The sequence below is a fragment of the Micropterus salmoides genome, unplaced genomic scaffold, assembly GCF_014851395.1.
Source record: "Micropterus salmoides isolate LMB-PRFRI ecotype aquatic unplaced genomic scaffold, ASM1485139v1 Ms_hic_scaffold_792, whole genome shotgun sequence".
In the NCBI taxonomy this organism is placed as follows: Eukaryota; Metazoa; Chordata; class Actinopteri; order Centrarchiformes; family Centrarchidae; genus Micropterus; species Micropterus salmoides.
Genome location: NW_024044562.1, coordinates 1,879 through 17,584, shown reverse-complemented (window position 1 = coordinate 17,584; position 15,706 = coordinate 1,879). Strand labels below are relative to the sequence as shown.

The 15,706-nt window shown below is 39.5% G+C and overlaps 1 protein-coding gene across 1 annotated transcript; it reads right to left on the bottom strand.

Annotated features, from left to right (window-relative positions):
* Positions 1 to 2,907: 2,907 nt before the first annotated feature.
* LOC119893009 lies at positions 2,908 to 13,163 on the bottom strand. Its single transcript, XM_038704927.1, has 5 exons — positions 12,963 to 13,163; positions 10,098 to 10,454; positions 8,880 to 9,113; positions 3,366 to 3,489; positions 2,908 to 2,911 (listed from the first exon to the last, which is right to left on the bottom strand). The coding sequence occupies exons 1-5, from the start codon at positions 13,012 to 13,014 to the stop codon at positions 2,908 to 2,910; spliced, it is 771 nt and encodes a 256-aa protein (XP_038560855.1). The 5' UTR covers positions 13,015 to 13,163.
* Between the last annotated feature and the right edge of the window lie 2,543 nt (positions 13,164 to 15,706).

Genomic DNA, 15,706 nt, shown 5'->3' with positions numbered 1-15,706 from the left:
CAAGTAAAGACAAATTGTGCAGCAGTCAAACTCGCGCAAGTAACGCAAGGCAAAAATTCACTTCACATTTGAACACACCATAAGGCTGTTGTTGCCTCAACAAAGCTAGAAAAAAGCTAGAAAACATAAAAACTGATCTAAAAACCTCTGACATTCTGGGCAAAACATTATTTCTTCAGTGTGTGGAGCAATGTGCTGCTGGGACCTCCAATTTTGCAAAAACAAGTACACTGCAACTTACATGGCTCTCCTTAGAGCGGAGGTGCCTGCAATGTCAATGTGGTTGGCATAGTGCCATTTTCAACACATTCAACACATTTTCAAGCTTTGTAAGTTAGGTGATTGGTGATGAATCCTATTTCAAAGTTGTCATGGCATTTCTTAAGCAATATATGTGTGTGTGTGTATATATAGATATATATCTCACAATTTCAAAATCACAATTTGTTTTCCCATTATGTCGAGTGGATTATTAATAATACCAATAATGTGTTCAGCTTCTCTTCCAAGTTGACTTCACTGTGCAAGGATTATACTATTAACACAAAAGTGCTACATTTCAGTTTCAGGGGAAAAAAAGGGCCCAAAGACATTTTTTTATCTATGTCTGTCTGACCTAGAAGGTGGTCTGCCGAATGGATGTGTGACTTTTTGAATCCCAAACCGGCACAAGGTCAATAAAATCTTCTGCATAGATTGGGTAGATATAAGATGTTAAACTCATCACTTACATTTGACATTAATGATGTATTCAGATGTCATCCTCCCCAGCTCATTCTCAGCTGCACAGTAATACTCTCCAGAGTCAGAGGACTGGATGGAGCTGAAGACAAGCTGTGGTTCTTCACTGAGCAGTCTTTGGTTCTCCTTGTACCAGGTGTATTTAGCTGCTGGGTTAGCATCACTGCTGCAGGTCAGAGTCACTGAACTGCCCTCCACTATCTCAGCAGAGGGACTCACTGACACAGAGGGAAGCTTTGGACCATCTGGAGGAGAGATGAACGTCAATAACATAAGGATGAGAATATGTTATTATAGACAATTGAATATTTCCATTTAAACTCCTGTTTGCTTCGTATTAATAGTCACAACAGCTGTACAGAGTGCTGATCCTGGAGCTGTCCCAGGTTTGACTCCTGCTGTTGAAAACTGTCAGTCTTTAATAATTTGTATTTAAAACATATCCACACTTTGTCTCTATATACAGGATACTGGTTGTGTTCAGGTTGCATATGCTGAGTCAGTCCTGACAGTCTTCTCAGTTGAGTTGTAGGTGTTGCCAGCTGGCAGATCATTTCCTTGTTCTGTTTTGTAAATTATTCTTTTGAGTCTACATAACAGACTGTATACAATTATTGGGAGTGGGAGCAAAATCTATGTTTGGAAAAAAACAGGTTCTTGTGCTCTTCATTTGCTATTTTGAATCTTCAGTCTTGTCTGTGTTCAGATCTGGTTACAGAGTTTTAGTCTTCAAATGTTTTCAAGTTCATGTAATTTTATCCAGTCTCTGTGGTGGTAGCAGTACTTATGTGTTTCTGATTTATGACTGTTAAGATAAAGACCATCTGTCTGTCTGTCAGGAATAAATCTTGGGAAACTGTTAATTCCATTTTCAAATTTAACTATGAAAATGAAAAGTTACAGGTTAACAATATCCAGGTCATGTCATTTTGGCGATATGGGGGTGCTCAACGTCATTTTACATAGAACTACCAGTTTTCTACCAATAAATTAATCTACTGCCTATTACAATTCACATTTTAACATTTAATGCTATAAATAAACATTTAAAAAGAAAAAAAATTTCAATAAATGTTTTTAAATTGCATAAATAAATCCAAAATTGTAACCTTAACCCTGGGTGTAGACGTAGCGTGTGTGTGTGCAGTGGCAGAAGAGGAACACTTGCTGAAGAGACGGAGCCCCAGCTTCACTGGTGTTGTGCCGAGTTGTCCGCACCTGCGGGACTTTCGGGATAATTTATCACCGTTGATGAACCACACAAAGATATTATAGCGTTTTTAAATAGCCGGCTACTTGAAATAGACCCACAAGGAACCGCGACGTGCATGTAGTTGTCGGCAACACAGAATGCACCTGAAACTCGGCACAAGACTGGTGAATGACAGGCGAGAGAGAGAGAGAGAGAGAGAGAGAGAGAGAGAGAGAGAGAGAGAGAGAGAGAGAGAGAGAGAGAGAGAGAGAAAAGGGTCTTCAAAAGGCATCAGTTTAGCTGGAAATTTACAGTGTAAGTTGAATGAATCGAGACTGTAGCTCTGCAGCTTCTCAAGATTAAAGCGGAGCTAGCGTGTTAACCCCCCCCAAGTGTGTTTTTGTACGCAATCGCCCCATACAAAAACACATGTGATTGGACTATCAGTCGACTATAGGCAGGACTTGACGATTCTTTAAATCGTCAAGTAAATCCTTAGTCGGGGACAGCCCTAGAAAGATTTGAAAATTTTATATAACAACATACTGTATATCAGAATATTGTTTTTCTACTGGTATTAGAGTTTTTTTCTATAAATAATACTGCTGTGTCTGAATTAAGATCTAGAAGGCGGTTATGTCTGAAATTGTATTGTAATGTTAGTGTGTATGTGTGTTGTTTTTCTGACACAGTGTAGTAAACTCACACACTGAAGGAGAGCGGAAATCCTCATGACCTTTAACAGCACACAAAATGATATCTCCGGGATAAAACTGATGTTTATAAGAAGATGTCTCCACCCTTTCCATTTTCTTCACATTCTTGAACCAGACGTAGGAAGGACGATCAGGAAGATGACAGCTGCTGTGACAAAGCAGCACTGCCTCTATATAAGACCCATGGACTTTTATTCTGGTGACCTGCACCTGCAGAGCTGGACAAAAAACACAGTAATGTCACTGACCATTAAATACTCAACTGCAAAATCAAAGCCACACAGTCAGAATAATCCAACAGGTAAAATAGTCAAGAGCGAACTTAGGTGAGGTGAAGAGGAAGAAAACTCATAATGATCATATTTTCACCACCAACTTTACATTTAACATCTACAGTTTATATTAAACAGCTGTTCACATTAACTGCCTTTTTAAATTTACTAATTTGTTTGTATACATCAGTTTGCGTTAATCAAGAATCAGTACCTGTGACAGTCAGAGTTGTACCAGGTAAACTACTCCTCCATTCAAAGCTTCCTGCTGTGAATTTGAAGTGATACTCAGCTGAGTCGCTCTCTCTCAGGTCAGTGATTCTCAGAGTGGAGCGTCCTCTCTCTGTATCAAGGACCTGAACACGACCTGCATACTGGGAGTCTTCACTAAGGTCCTCAGGCTGTGAGGGATTCTGCCACTGAAGACTACGTTCAGGACTGAACCAGAATCTAGATGTGATAGTTTCATAACTGTTATAAGTACAAGAAATGTCCACTGATGAGCCTTTGACGGCACAGATGCTTCTGTCAGTGTAAGTCACTCTGTTGCTGGTTTGACCATGGACACCTGAAAGATAAAAAATTTTTTTGACCATCTTTAAACCAGAGTTGGTGAGGAGCAGTGTTATCAGTAATATGTAGTATACAGGGGCCTTATCTGTGGAGGGCCTACAAAGATACTATAACAAATAGCAGTGGATGAGAGGAGCCCATAGAGAATTATTATGTACAGGGCTCAGTTTTTTGTGCAACGATCCTGGACCATGGGGTCGCACTGATGCCAGTGATGCATGCACTCGGGAGGGCTTGCTTTCATTTTTTTTTTTATGCTGGTGGCTTTAAGAAATGTTTTATGTTTTGTAACAACACTGAATATTGCTTTTATAAATTATGTGCTGAAAGACATCTTTCTTTCCATTATGTCGAGAACCGTTCATCCAGTCAACCTAACATTATGGGTATGTGAACAGGCACTGCACTAGTTAGTTCTAAAGTAAGGAGGGACTTGCTTATTTTATTATTTCAGCCAGTGGCATTAAGAAATTTTATTTATTTATAAGAAAGTAATTAAGAAGAAGAAAAAAGCTATTTAATTGGGAGAGCCTTTGTTTTTTTAAATATATTAGGTCTGGACATGTTAATGCAGTATTATTGTCTTAACGCATTCATTCTAATTAATGGCAACTATTATTTTAATTGCACGTTAAAACAGTCCGTTGCTCATTAGCTCTGAATACACATACAGTCAAACCAGTGCTTGAAGTGGAAAAAAATGTGTCAGCATTAACCAGTTAATTTTCTGCATTCTGAACACATTTTCACCACCAGTTTATGGAGGAAATGTCTTATAAATGTCTATATAGAAATATAATAGAATATAATGCAGTAATTACATGCACATTTGTTTCTTCTATATTTCAGTTGCATTGCATGTTTTCCTACTGCGGATTGTTTCATGTGTTATTCAACATTTCTTGTTGCTGTTTGTCAGAACATTTTTAACAAAAACTTGTGATGGAGACATTCAGATTCTGACCTGTCCCCAGCGTCCACAGTGTAAATGACACCTATCTGTCAATATTTTAAATGTCCTGCCTCATCCAGGCTGTGACTGGTCGGTTCAGGACAAGCGACATTGACAAGCTACATTCAGCTCAGCTGCTTGAGAGGCACCCGAGCTTCTCTTCTCCCTCGTCTCTCTGCGCCGACAGAGATTAGCAGGCAGGTGAGAACGGGAACAGGTCAGCATCAGGTAGCGCCCAGAGTACCTGATATGGAGAGGACAGAGGAGAGTACCAGCAGCTACACAAGAAAATGTTCCGCTTGCCAAAGAGCAAAATGGCCCACTTCAAGCACTGAGTCAAACCATGGGTCACAGGAGGGGTGGGATGTTGATCAGCCAGCAAATCACCCACCCAAACAAGCAGCGGAGGAAGGCTTCGGCAGACTACGTTGGATGCAGCGTGTGGGAGAAGTAGATAAACAAAAGCAAGACAAGCGATCAAATGCCATAGCGAAGTGGATAGCTACACACTGCATGCTGATTAGTAGCCTATTGGGGAAGAAGTTTGTCTGAGGAATTTTCTCTTTGCTGCGGTGAACAAAAAGGGAGAAAGCGCTCTGCGAGTTAAGGCCTTTTCACACAGGAAGCGATTTACGTGCCTCTTAATTCATTTTCAATGAGAGGAAGGGAGGCGCGGGGCGTAGCGACAAACGCCCCTGCCAAAGTTGAATTGACTTGAACTTTCTCTATGCGACGTGCAACACAAAAAGAAGATGGATGAGAGACTGATCCTCGCTGTCTGTGACTTCGATGAAATAGGCTACATGTGATCGGGACACTAACAGGAGGGTGTTTGCATGACTAGATTTATCAGCTATATGAACAATTTAATATAATAATATACCCTATCAACTAACGTTACTTATGGTTTTACTTTAAGCTAGGCTATGAAGGAACACAGTAGCGCACAGAAGCCGTTGCTGTGGTTAATATCTATAGAGCGCCGTTTGTCTCTGTGTCTGTTCACATGAGTAGTGCAGAGCGACCCTGCAGGCCCAGGTGACTAAGCAGGGCGGAGTGTTGCTTCCCGTGTGAAAAGGCCTTAAAAGGCAGGAGCTCTATGGAGAGTAACCATGGCAACAGCTTCTGTGCGCTACACCTATTTAACTTAAAATTATAGGCTACGTAACTTTACCTGATAGGCCTTCATCTAGTTTTACGGGGATGCTCATGTGAATTCCCTCCTGTTAATGTCCTGATAACTATTTAGTAAACAGTAGCCTATAGATTCTGGAAACTCACAAAGAACGAGGACCAGTCTCTCTTCCAATGATTTGTGCTGTGCGTCCCCTACAAAAAGTTCAAGACAATTCAACATCAGCAGCGGGCAGGCGTGTATGGAGGACCGATCCTGGCACAGTCAGAATTAAATACAGAAATAAATAAATGCTCCATAAATAAATAAGCATCCAATTAAATACACAAAAAAATAAAGTAAATAAATAAATGTAGGTAGTAATTAAATTATACAAGGAGACATAAATGTATATATTTTAATTAGCACCTTTACTTATTCACTTTTGTAATAATTACCTTATTTATTTATTGTCCAGTGTAATCTTCAACTTTATTTATTAATTACTTATTTTTTAAATGTATTTATTTATGTGTGTGTTTTAATATTTTTGTCTGTTTTATTCTTCCTTTGTATTTCCTTTGTCTGTCCTTTTACATTTCTGTATGCATTTCTGCCTCATTATGCAAATGAGGAGGGGCTTTGTCTCTAGGGGTCAACTTCTGCCCATAGGTGGACCAGTCAGACGGGAGAGCTCCAGGCCTTCTCTGCTTGCACACATCAACAAGCTGCTCTTCACACAGTCAGATGGCTTCCTTCAGTGCGCTGAGGTGTTTAGCAACTCTGTTTGAAGACACTACCAGCCATGTCTTCCTTCTCTTTTCATGTGGACACTCTGACCTACAGAGTTTTCAATTAGCGACTTATACGTACACAGAACTGCAGGAAAGTGAGCTGTTGTTTCTGAGGGCCACATCAGTTAGCTGCAGCTAAATCTGGAGTGCACTCCTATTCGAGTATTTACGGTAAATGCTTCTACATGGAGCAGCTCGTTGCTCTGCTGTTTTCAGCTGCTGTTTCAACAAAAACGCTATTCAGGGTGGTGTTGTGTCGGGAGATGCAGTGACTTCACCAGCGGTGAGTATTATGAATACTACATGTAATCTGTTTAGCTATGAGGAGAGTAAAAATCTGTTAGCCGCTAGGCTAATTTATGTAGTGCTAACATCATATAGGCTAAAGCTCTTAAGCTAGTGGTGGTGACTAACAAATAAACTAATCTTAACAGTTACCAGTAAGAAGAATTTTATGCTTCTGTTAAATGTGATTGCTATTAAGCCATGTTTTATGTGTGGTGGTGAAGTCAATTTAAAGTTAACTTTACTGCACTTAACCAGTCGAAATGATTTAATGAAGGCTAACTTTAGTTACTGTACTTCTATGTCTCACACAGAAAACACAGAAGGAGGCATGCGGAGAACATAACCATGTTCAGGATGAACTCAGAATAGACCCATTTCTCACCTTATTATTCTAAATCGTGCAGCGAAGAAGAAGAAATGCATAATAAATCCTGGGACAAAATCTGTCCACAAATACTGTACAGCATGTAGTCTAATGAACAAGACTTGTGTTATAGCTGACTTGGGCAGTGAAATGTTTAATTTTTTTAATTCATGTGGTCATAGTTGTCCACAACTCAAATCATAATTTAAGAAGAAATGTTTTATACCACCTCAAGAAGGCTTCCTATCAGAAAGGTAGGAAGGTATTTCAAATGTACAACTGCAGTACTTAAATCTAAGTAAAGTAATTTCCCTGACATTTTTGTGTTACTTTACTTTTAATAGATGCATTTAACAGGTTTTATACTTCCTGTGAGTATAATCCAATCAATCTTATTTTCATACTGTATATCCGATGTGTAATTTGATAATTGTGTTGTATGTCGTGCTCGCATCTCAGAGAAGACTCTGACTGCAACATGCGTCTTTGTAAAGAGAGAAACGGACAGAAAAAGTCTCTAACTCTGCCTGTCAGCTCGCTCTGCTCCGTTAAAACTGAATTTACCATACAGAATTGAATACGAGTGCACTCCAGATTTAGCTGCACCCAGCTGACCGTGTGCTTCTCCCTATACCGCAGTTCTGTGTCCATGCATGCAGCAAACTGAAAGCACTGTCTGTCGGAGCGTCTACGTGAAAAGAGAAGGAAGACATTGCTGTTAGTGTCTTCAGAGTTGTTAAACACCTCAGCGCACTGAAGGAAGCCATCTGACTGTGAGGATGCTGGATGTCTGCAGGCAGAGTAGGCCTAGAGCTCTCCTGTCTGACTGGTCCACCAATAGGAGAGAAGATGACCCCTTGAGACACAGCCCCTCCTCATTTGCATAATAAGGCAGAAATGCATACAGAAATGTAAAAAGGACAGGCAGAAATAAATACCATGGGTGAAAATAAATAAGGTAAAAAAATACAAAGGAAGAATAAAACAGACAAAAATATTAACAGACACATAAATAATATTAAATACATAAAAAAAATAGTAATAAATAAAGTTGAAGATTATAACGGAGAATAAATAAATAAGGTAATTATAACAAAGGTGAATAAGTAAAGGCACTAATTAAAATATATACATTTATGTCTCCTTGTATAATTTAATTACAACCTACATTTATTTATTTACTTTATTTTTTTGTGTATTTAATTGGATGCTTATTTATTTATTGAGCATTTATTTATTTCTGTATTTATTTCTGACTGTGTCAGGATCGGTCCTCCATAGGCATGTGCGTCACGTGACCACGTCACCTAACTCTAACAGGGACACTTGTTACTGAACATAGACTGTTTATGCTGCTCCCAGATAAAAACAATGTTTCTATGTTAACCTGTTAACCCTATACTAGCATCATCTGGTTTGAGAGGCTGCAGCATCTCCAGTTTGGCTGATTGTTGAAGGTTAATTATTGTTCCATTAAAGTGGATTCATTTCTAAAATGAGCTGGCTAAACAGGTTGTCTCTCACTTTTAAGTAGGGGGCCCGGCGGGGGTAGGGAAAGTAATATAGTAATGTCACAAGTAATGTAATTAATTACGTTCAATACCCAGTGATAAATAAAGTAATAATATTACTTTTTGAAGCAGATATGTTGAAAGTAAGATAATAAAATTCCTGAATAACTTGCCCAACACTACTGAGGAGTCACAATGGGGGGTCTCTTTATTTAAAAAAAAAAGACCAAACCATTACTGACCATTTTTTAAACCAGAGTTGGTGAGGAGTCACAATGAGGGTGTCTGTATTAAAACTACATGTAGTTTTACGGCTCCACCAGATGGTGTTATGTGAGTTGAAGATTGTGCAGTAAACTCACACACTGAAGGAGAGGGGAAACCCTCCAGTCCTTTCACAGCACAGGAATAACTGTCTGCAGAATAACTCCTGACTGAATAAGAAGAAAATGTTTCTCTCTGAATTTTCTGTCCATTCTTGAGCCAGATGTAGGAAGAACGATCAGGTAGACGACAGCTGCTGTGACAAAGCAGGTCTGCATCAGTATAATGCTTGTAGACTGTTGATCTGATCACCTGCACCTGGAGATCTGGATCTGTGAAAATAACATGACAATCATGCAATCAAAAACATTAAAATAATATGATTAGTATAATAAAGTATTTCCCATCAGGATCACTATTCTGCACATTCACTTGTCATCAGATAGTTTAAATGTGCTGTTACAGTTTGTGTTCATCAGTACCTGTGACAGTCAGAGTTGTACCAGGTAAACTACTCCTCCATTCAAAGCTCCATGTGTTGAATTTGAAGTGATACTCAGCTGAGTCGCTCTCTCTCAGGTCAGTGATTCTCAGAGTGGAGCGTCCTCTCTCTGTTTCAAGGACCTGAACACGACCTGCATACTGGGAGTCTTCACTAAGGTCCTCAGGCTGTGAGGGATTCTGCCACTGAAGACTACGTTCAGGACTGAACCAGAATTTAGATCTGATAGTGTAATAACTGTTGTAAGTACAAGAAATGTCCACTGATGAGCCTTTGAAGGCACAGATGCTTCTGTCAGTGTAAGTCACTCTGTTGCATGAATGACCATAGACACCTGAAAGATAAAACATTTTTTGACCATTTTTTAAACCAGAGTTGGTGAGGAGTCACAATGGGAGTCTCCTTATTAAAATACATGTAGTTATACAGCTCCACCAGATGGTGTTGTGTGAGTGGAAGATTGTGGGATAAACTCACACACTGAAGGAGAGGGGAAACCCTCCAGTCCTTTCACAGCACAGGAATAACTGTCTGCAGTAGAAATGTCATCTGAATAAGATGTTTCTTTCAGAAATGTTTGTCCATTCTTGTACCAGACGTAGGAAGGACGATCAGGTAGACGACAGCTGCTGTGACAAAGCAGCTGTTGGTTGCTGAGCTGCACATGGAGATCTGGATTTGATGAGGGAACAGTATTGTTAATTTAGACAAAACTGTCAACATGCATACATGAAAATACACACGACCACATTATATTATTGTTTCCTAGATGCTGAACATCTGAAAATAATTAAGAATTTAATGAAAATGTTACCTGTGACAGACAAAGTGACTCCAGGTGAACCAGTAAATCTTCCATCTGGCTGGTTTGTTATGAACATCAACTTGTACTGAGCTGAGTCGCTCTCTCTCAGGTCTGTGATTCTCAGAGTGCAGATGTTGTTAGAACAACTGTACTGCAAACGACCTGTGTATCTTGAGTCTTTTCTCAGATCCACAGGTACATATCTATTCATCTGAGTAAACCAGAATGTTTCCTGAACTATAGTATCACGGCCATTTATTCTGGATGGGTATGTGTAGGTGCAGCTTATTTCCACAGTTGATCCTTTTAAGGCACAGATCCGAGTAGAGGTGTAAGTCACTCCCCAGCCATACTGACCCTGTATCACTGTAACACAGAGCACATCAGAAACTACAGTCAGACTCAACAACACCAGGAGACAGAATTTCATTTGTAGTGGAGGTGCTTCTTTTTGTGAAGCTACATTTCCCTAAACTACTTTGGCACCAGTGGCGTTTCTAGACCAGGCCAGGCTGGGGCCAGTTGTTTTGTCAGAGGGGCCCATTCAATCCGGGACAAAGAGACCAAGGCAATATTCAAGCTTTCAAAATGTCTTGTTTAGTATATAATGTAATGTTTTAGTATGTTTCAGTAACAGGATCTTTTCAGTAACTTAGTTATAGTTTTATTGAATTACATTATACAAAAAAAAAACATTCTTGTTAACTTTAGCTCAAGTTACATTCTTGATGAACACTTCTTTGTAAGGCTTAATGAACAGTTTAGGCTCTAGTGTACTAGACATTCTCTGGATCCCAGTTTGTATTTTGAATCCCACTGTAACTTTTGCTAGGAAACAACAAATGTCTCTATATTCACTCCTGTTATTAGTCATGATGTGAAGTATACACAAAGTTAAATACTTGATAGTAGGCTGTCATCTGTGCATTGTAAAGGGGGATGTGTTTTATGGCAGGTTGAAAACCATCACATACAGTCTGAAATAATATGTATCCCAATATAACTTTTGCTAGGAAAATAGAAACTTCTCCATATTCAGCCCTGTTATTAGTCATGATGTAAAGTATACACAAAATTAAATACTTGATGCTAGGCCGTCATCTGTACATTATGGAGAGGGATACATATTTTGGCAGTCTGCATGTCCAGTCTGGTAGGACCAGTACGCTACTGCTTTTTGTGTATGAAAAGTGCTGTTTAAATGCAATGTATTATTAAATTGTTATGATGAAACATGGATTACAAAGACAAAATATTGTCTATAATGCTGCATTCAGTTTAATATACATTTCGAGATAAGTAGATGTAATGCTGACATATTCAATAATATATGGAAAACCGTTTCCTTTAACATATATTTCAATGAGCTTCTTCTGCAAAGAGAAATGTAGCAACTGAGGCAAAAGTTAATTTCCAGGCATCAGCCCCCAAGTTGATGGCCACTGTACACACAATAGTTTATATTCCAACAAGAAAGCTTACAACACAGGAGTGTTATTGTATTGTTCAGTTCATTATTTTCACCCAATGGTGAAAATAGGCATATTCTATAAATAAAAAGTGTTATCTGCAGGTATTCCATGTGTGACTTTTCCCCTGTACACCTTAACCCATTGCTGTAGATGTTTTCAAAAGACATTACTTAAATAATTTTAGGCCTGTGTGTGTAAACTAAACTTGTCCCTGGCCTGATACTGTGTGTTTGACACCTCACCCCTGCAGTCGCCTGCAGTGACATTTGACTATCAAGTCAGCAAAAGTCAGGCCATTTACTGTATAGATGGGTTTCTTGTATACAATCACTAAGACCAACTAATTTCTGGGTTATTTCAACCCAGAAAATTGTGTTATTCTTTTTGACCCAATTTCTGGGTTAATAAACACCCAACATTGTACTTAATATAACCCAACTTCTGGGTCAAAAGAACAACCCCAATATCTGGGTTGAAATAAACCAGAAATTAGATGGTCCCTTTTTAACCCAGGAGTTGGATCAAAAATAACCCAACTTCAACCAATTCAAATGTTTTACTAATAAAGTAACTCCAAAAGGTACAGACAGGCAGGATGTGTACAGACTAAACAAGACTACAAAGTAGAACGGCCAAAGACTGACTGAACTGAAGGAACTAAATACTAACACAGATGAACACTGATTAACAGAACACAGGTGGAACAGATGATGATAATGGTAATTAACTAAACACAGGTGATGCACATGAACTAAATGACAAACCACGGAAACAGATGAGTTCCCCCCTTGCACCCCGCCGGGTCCCCAGTCACCGCATCCTCTCCTCCACGTCTGCCAGCTTCCCTCGAACCTCCAGCCTAAGCACCTTCCGCTCCCCCGCGGACTCGTCTGCCTCTCCCCTTCTTTCCTCCCGTCCTTCCTCGTCCCCCTTTTTCCTCAATAAACCTCTTTTTCAAACCCTCAGCGTTGCGTTTGTGTCCGTTCTGTCTCCTACTGTTACAAATACATTAACATAATACTAACATCATACTAGTAAACACTAAACTCTTTATTCAATGTTATAATATTATACTAATACACTTATTTATACTAGTTACTCCTCCAAGTCGTGGAGCTTCAATGCGGTCACCAGCTACTGCCTAACTTTTGTCAATTGTTATATTTGGCAGGTGGTGTACACTGGGTTTTTTAAGGGCTATTTCACTGAGAACTACCGGCCTCTAAATTTACTCTAGCAAACGTTGAGAACAACCTAAAGCTCTCTTCACTACTACAGGTTTCTCTCAGACAATACACATTTCAATGTCTTCCCCTCCCTCCCAAAGTAAAATTGTTCACTGCCTCTTTTAGTTTAATTAGTGACGAATAAATACGATACGATAAATTTAGATGTACAGTACCTTGTACAGAGAGAAGGAAAACGTATCCACTCACTGCTGCTGTTAAACCCATAGCTGCTGTCTGTTAAATCACATCAGTAGATCACATGAGTAATCCTGTATGTAGTAAGTTACAATAAACATTTCTAAACAAAAAGGGAGGACGTGGTCTTTGAAGAGTTTGTGTCTGTGTGGTTGAACCAATTGTGGTAATCAAGCTGCTGTGGCTTCCTTCCTCTTTACATCAATATGGGTGAACAGAAGAATGTCTGTAAATCCCCAAGTTGAAATGAAGAAATGATTCTTACTGTGGTTTTGCAAATGATGCATGACCTTAATAAAATATAGTTTATAGAAATGATAGATATATCACTTTTCTTGAGAAGACTATTTAAAGACAGAACAAAACATAATGACATTTTAATCACTCCCCCTTTTTTAAACCTTATAATACAACCCAGGTATATTATTATTATACCCATTTTATTTACAATTACAACACCAGTCCATATAGAATGATGATAAGTCTTTTGTGTTAACTAAAAGTGAAAGTCTTTCATTTGTTTAACCCTTTCTTTTCCATAGTGTTGAGAGAGCCAAACTCTAATGTTCACATTTGCTATTTGCTGAAAGCTGAGAACTCTGTGTACATCCCATCAAGGCTCTCTGAACTGGCTGTAAACAGAGTGTAAAGTAATCCTCAAAATAGGATCAGTGTTGAGAGCAGATGTTGAGGTGTGGTTGGCGTCTATCACATCACAACTTCCTCTTGAGGAGTTGTTGGTCTAATTCAAAGGAACAATGGAGGTAGGAGGTGCACTAGATAATACTAATTTCAGACCTGCTCCCATCAGTACTGTAGTCTAGGATGTTGTATGCTGTACAGATTCTGAACCTTCTTAAGGCAAATCGTGATTTGTAATATAGGGCTACTTGACTTGACTTGAAAAGCAGTCTTGGCTTGCTTCCTCTTTACATTATTAACATGCATGAAAGCTGGATGTCTGTAAACCCCCAAGTTGAAATGAAGAGATGACTTTTTCTGTGGTTTCAAATATGCATGAACGTCCAATAATCTGTGTCTAGGTGGTCTGGTGGTACATGAACCATTCACACCACAGCACTTCAAACATAAGGGGGCATTTTAGCATCAAAAGAATATAATGAAAAATATGCTTTCATGCGCCTGATGTCACAGTTCAGTTTCTGAGCACAGAAACTTGGAACATTTAAAGCCAGCAAGGTCAGATTCCTCATTCGTCGGTCGCCAACAGAGAACAGAGGTTCTAACAACCACAGCTGGCAGCTTGATTGATCTCCTGAAAATATGCATGTACTGAGATTAAATTTGGAAAGCACTGCTAACAAAAACTGCCTCATGATCCACTTGTACAAAGTTGTCATGTTGTCTTGAAAGATGAAAAACTTGGTTTAAGGTCCCCAGGGAAAAAATGGAAATTTTAACAATTGCAATCACCAACCACCCATCTACAGGTGCTGGTCATATAATTAGAATATCATCAAAAAGTTGATTTATTTCAGTAATTCCATTCAAAAAGTGAAACTTGTATAATGTGTACATTCATTCCACACAGACTGATATATTTCAAGTGTTCATTCGTTTTAATTTTGATGATAACTGACAACTAATGAAAACCCCAAAATCAGTATCTCAGAAAATTAGAATATTGTGAAAAGGTTCAATATTGAAGACACTTGGTGCCACATCAGCTAATTAACTCAAAACACCTGCAAAGGCCTTTAAATGGTCTCTCAGTCTAGTTCTGTAGGCTACACAATCATGGGGAAGACTGCTGACTTGACAGCTGTCCAAAAGACGACCACTGACACCTTGCACAAGGAGGGCAAGACACAAAAGGTCATTGCTAAAGAGGCTGGCTGTTCACAGAGCTCTGTGTCCAAGCACATTAATAGAGAGGCGATGGGAAGGAAAAGTTGTGGTAGAAAAAAGTGTACAATCAATAGGGATAACCGCACCCTGGAAGAGGATTGTGAAACAAAACCCATTCAAAAATGTGGGGGAGATTCACAAAGAGTGGACTGCAGCTGGAGTCAGTGCTTCAAGAACCACCACGCACAGACGTATGCAAGACATGGGTTTCAGATGTCACATTCCTTGTGTCAAGCCACTCTTGAACAAGACACAGCATCAGAAGCGTCTCGCCTGGGCTAAAGACAAAAAGGACTGGACTGCTGCTGAGTGGTCCAAAGTTATGTTCTCTGATGAAAGCAAATTTTGCATTTCCTTTGGAAATAAAGGTCCCAGAGTCTGGAGGAAGAGAGGAGAGGCACAGAATCCACGTTGCTTGAAGTCCAGTGTAATGTTTCCACAGTCTGTGATGGTTTGGGGTGCCATGTCATCTGCTGGTGTTGGTCCACTGTGTTTTCTGAGGTCCAAGGTCAACGCAGCCGTCTACCAGGAAGTTTTAGAGCACTTCATGCTTCCTGCTGCTGACCAACTTTATGGAGATGCAGATTTCATTTTCCAACAGGACTTGGCACCCGCACACAGTGCCAAAGCTACCAGTACCTGGTTTAAGGACCATGGTATCCCTGTGGTTAATTGGCCAGCAAACTCGCCTGACCTTAACCCTATAGAAAATCTATTGGGGTATTGTGAAGAGGAAGATGCGATACGCCAGACCCAACAATGTAGAAAAGCTGAAGGCCACTATCAGAGCAACCTGGGCTCTCAGAACACCTGAGCAGCGCCACAGACTGATCGACTCCATGCCACGCCGCAT

Excerpts from the sequence above, each read along its gene's own strand:
- LOC119893009 (XM_038704927.1), bottom strand. The coding sequence starts at position 13,014 with ATGGGTTTAACAGCAGCAGTGAGTGGATACGTTTTCCTTCTCTCTGTA. Across the intron at positions 10,455-12,962 it reads TTTCCTTCTCTCTGTACAAG|TGATACAGGGTCAGTATGGC; the intron begins GTACTGTACATC and ends TCTGTGTTACAG. Across the intron at positions 3,490-8,879 it reads TTTCCCCTCTCCTTCAGTGT|GTGTCCATGGTCAAACCAGC; the intron begins GTGAGTTTACTG and ends TTTATCTTTCAG.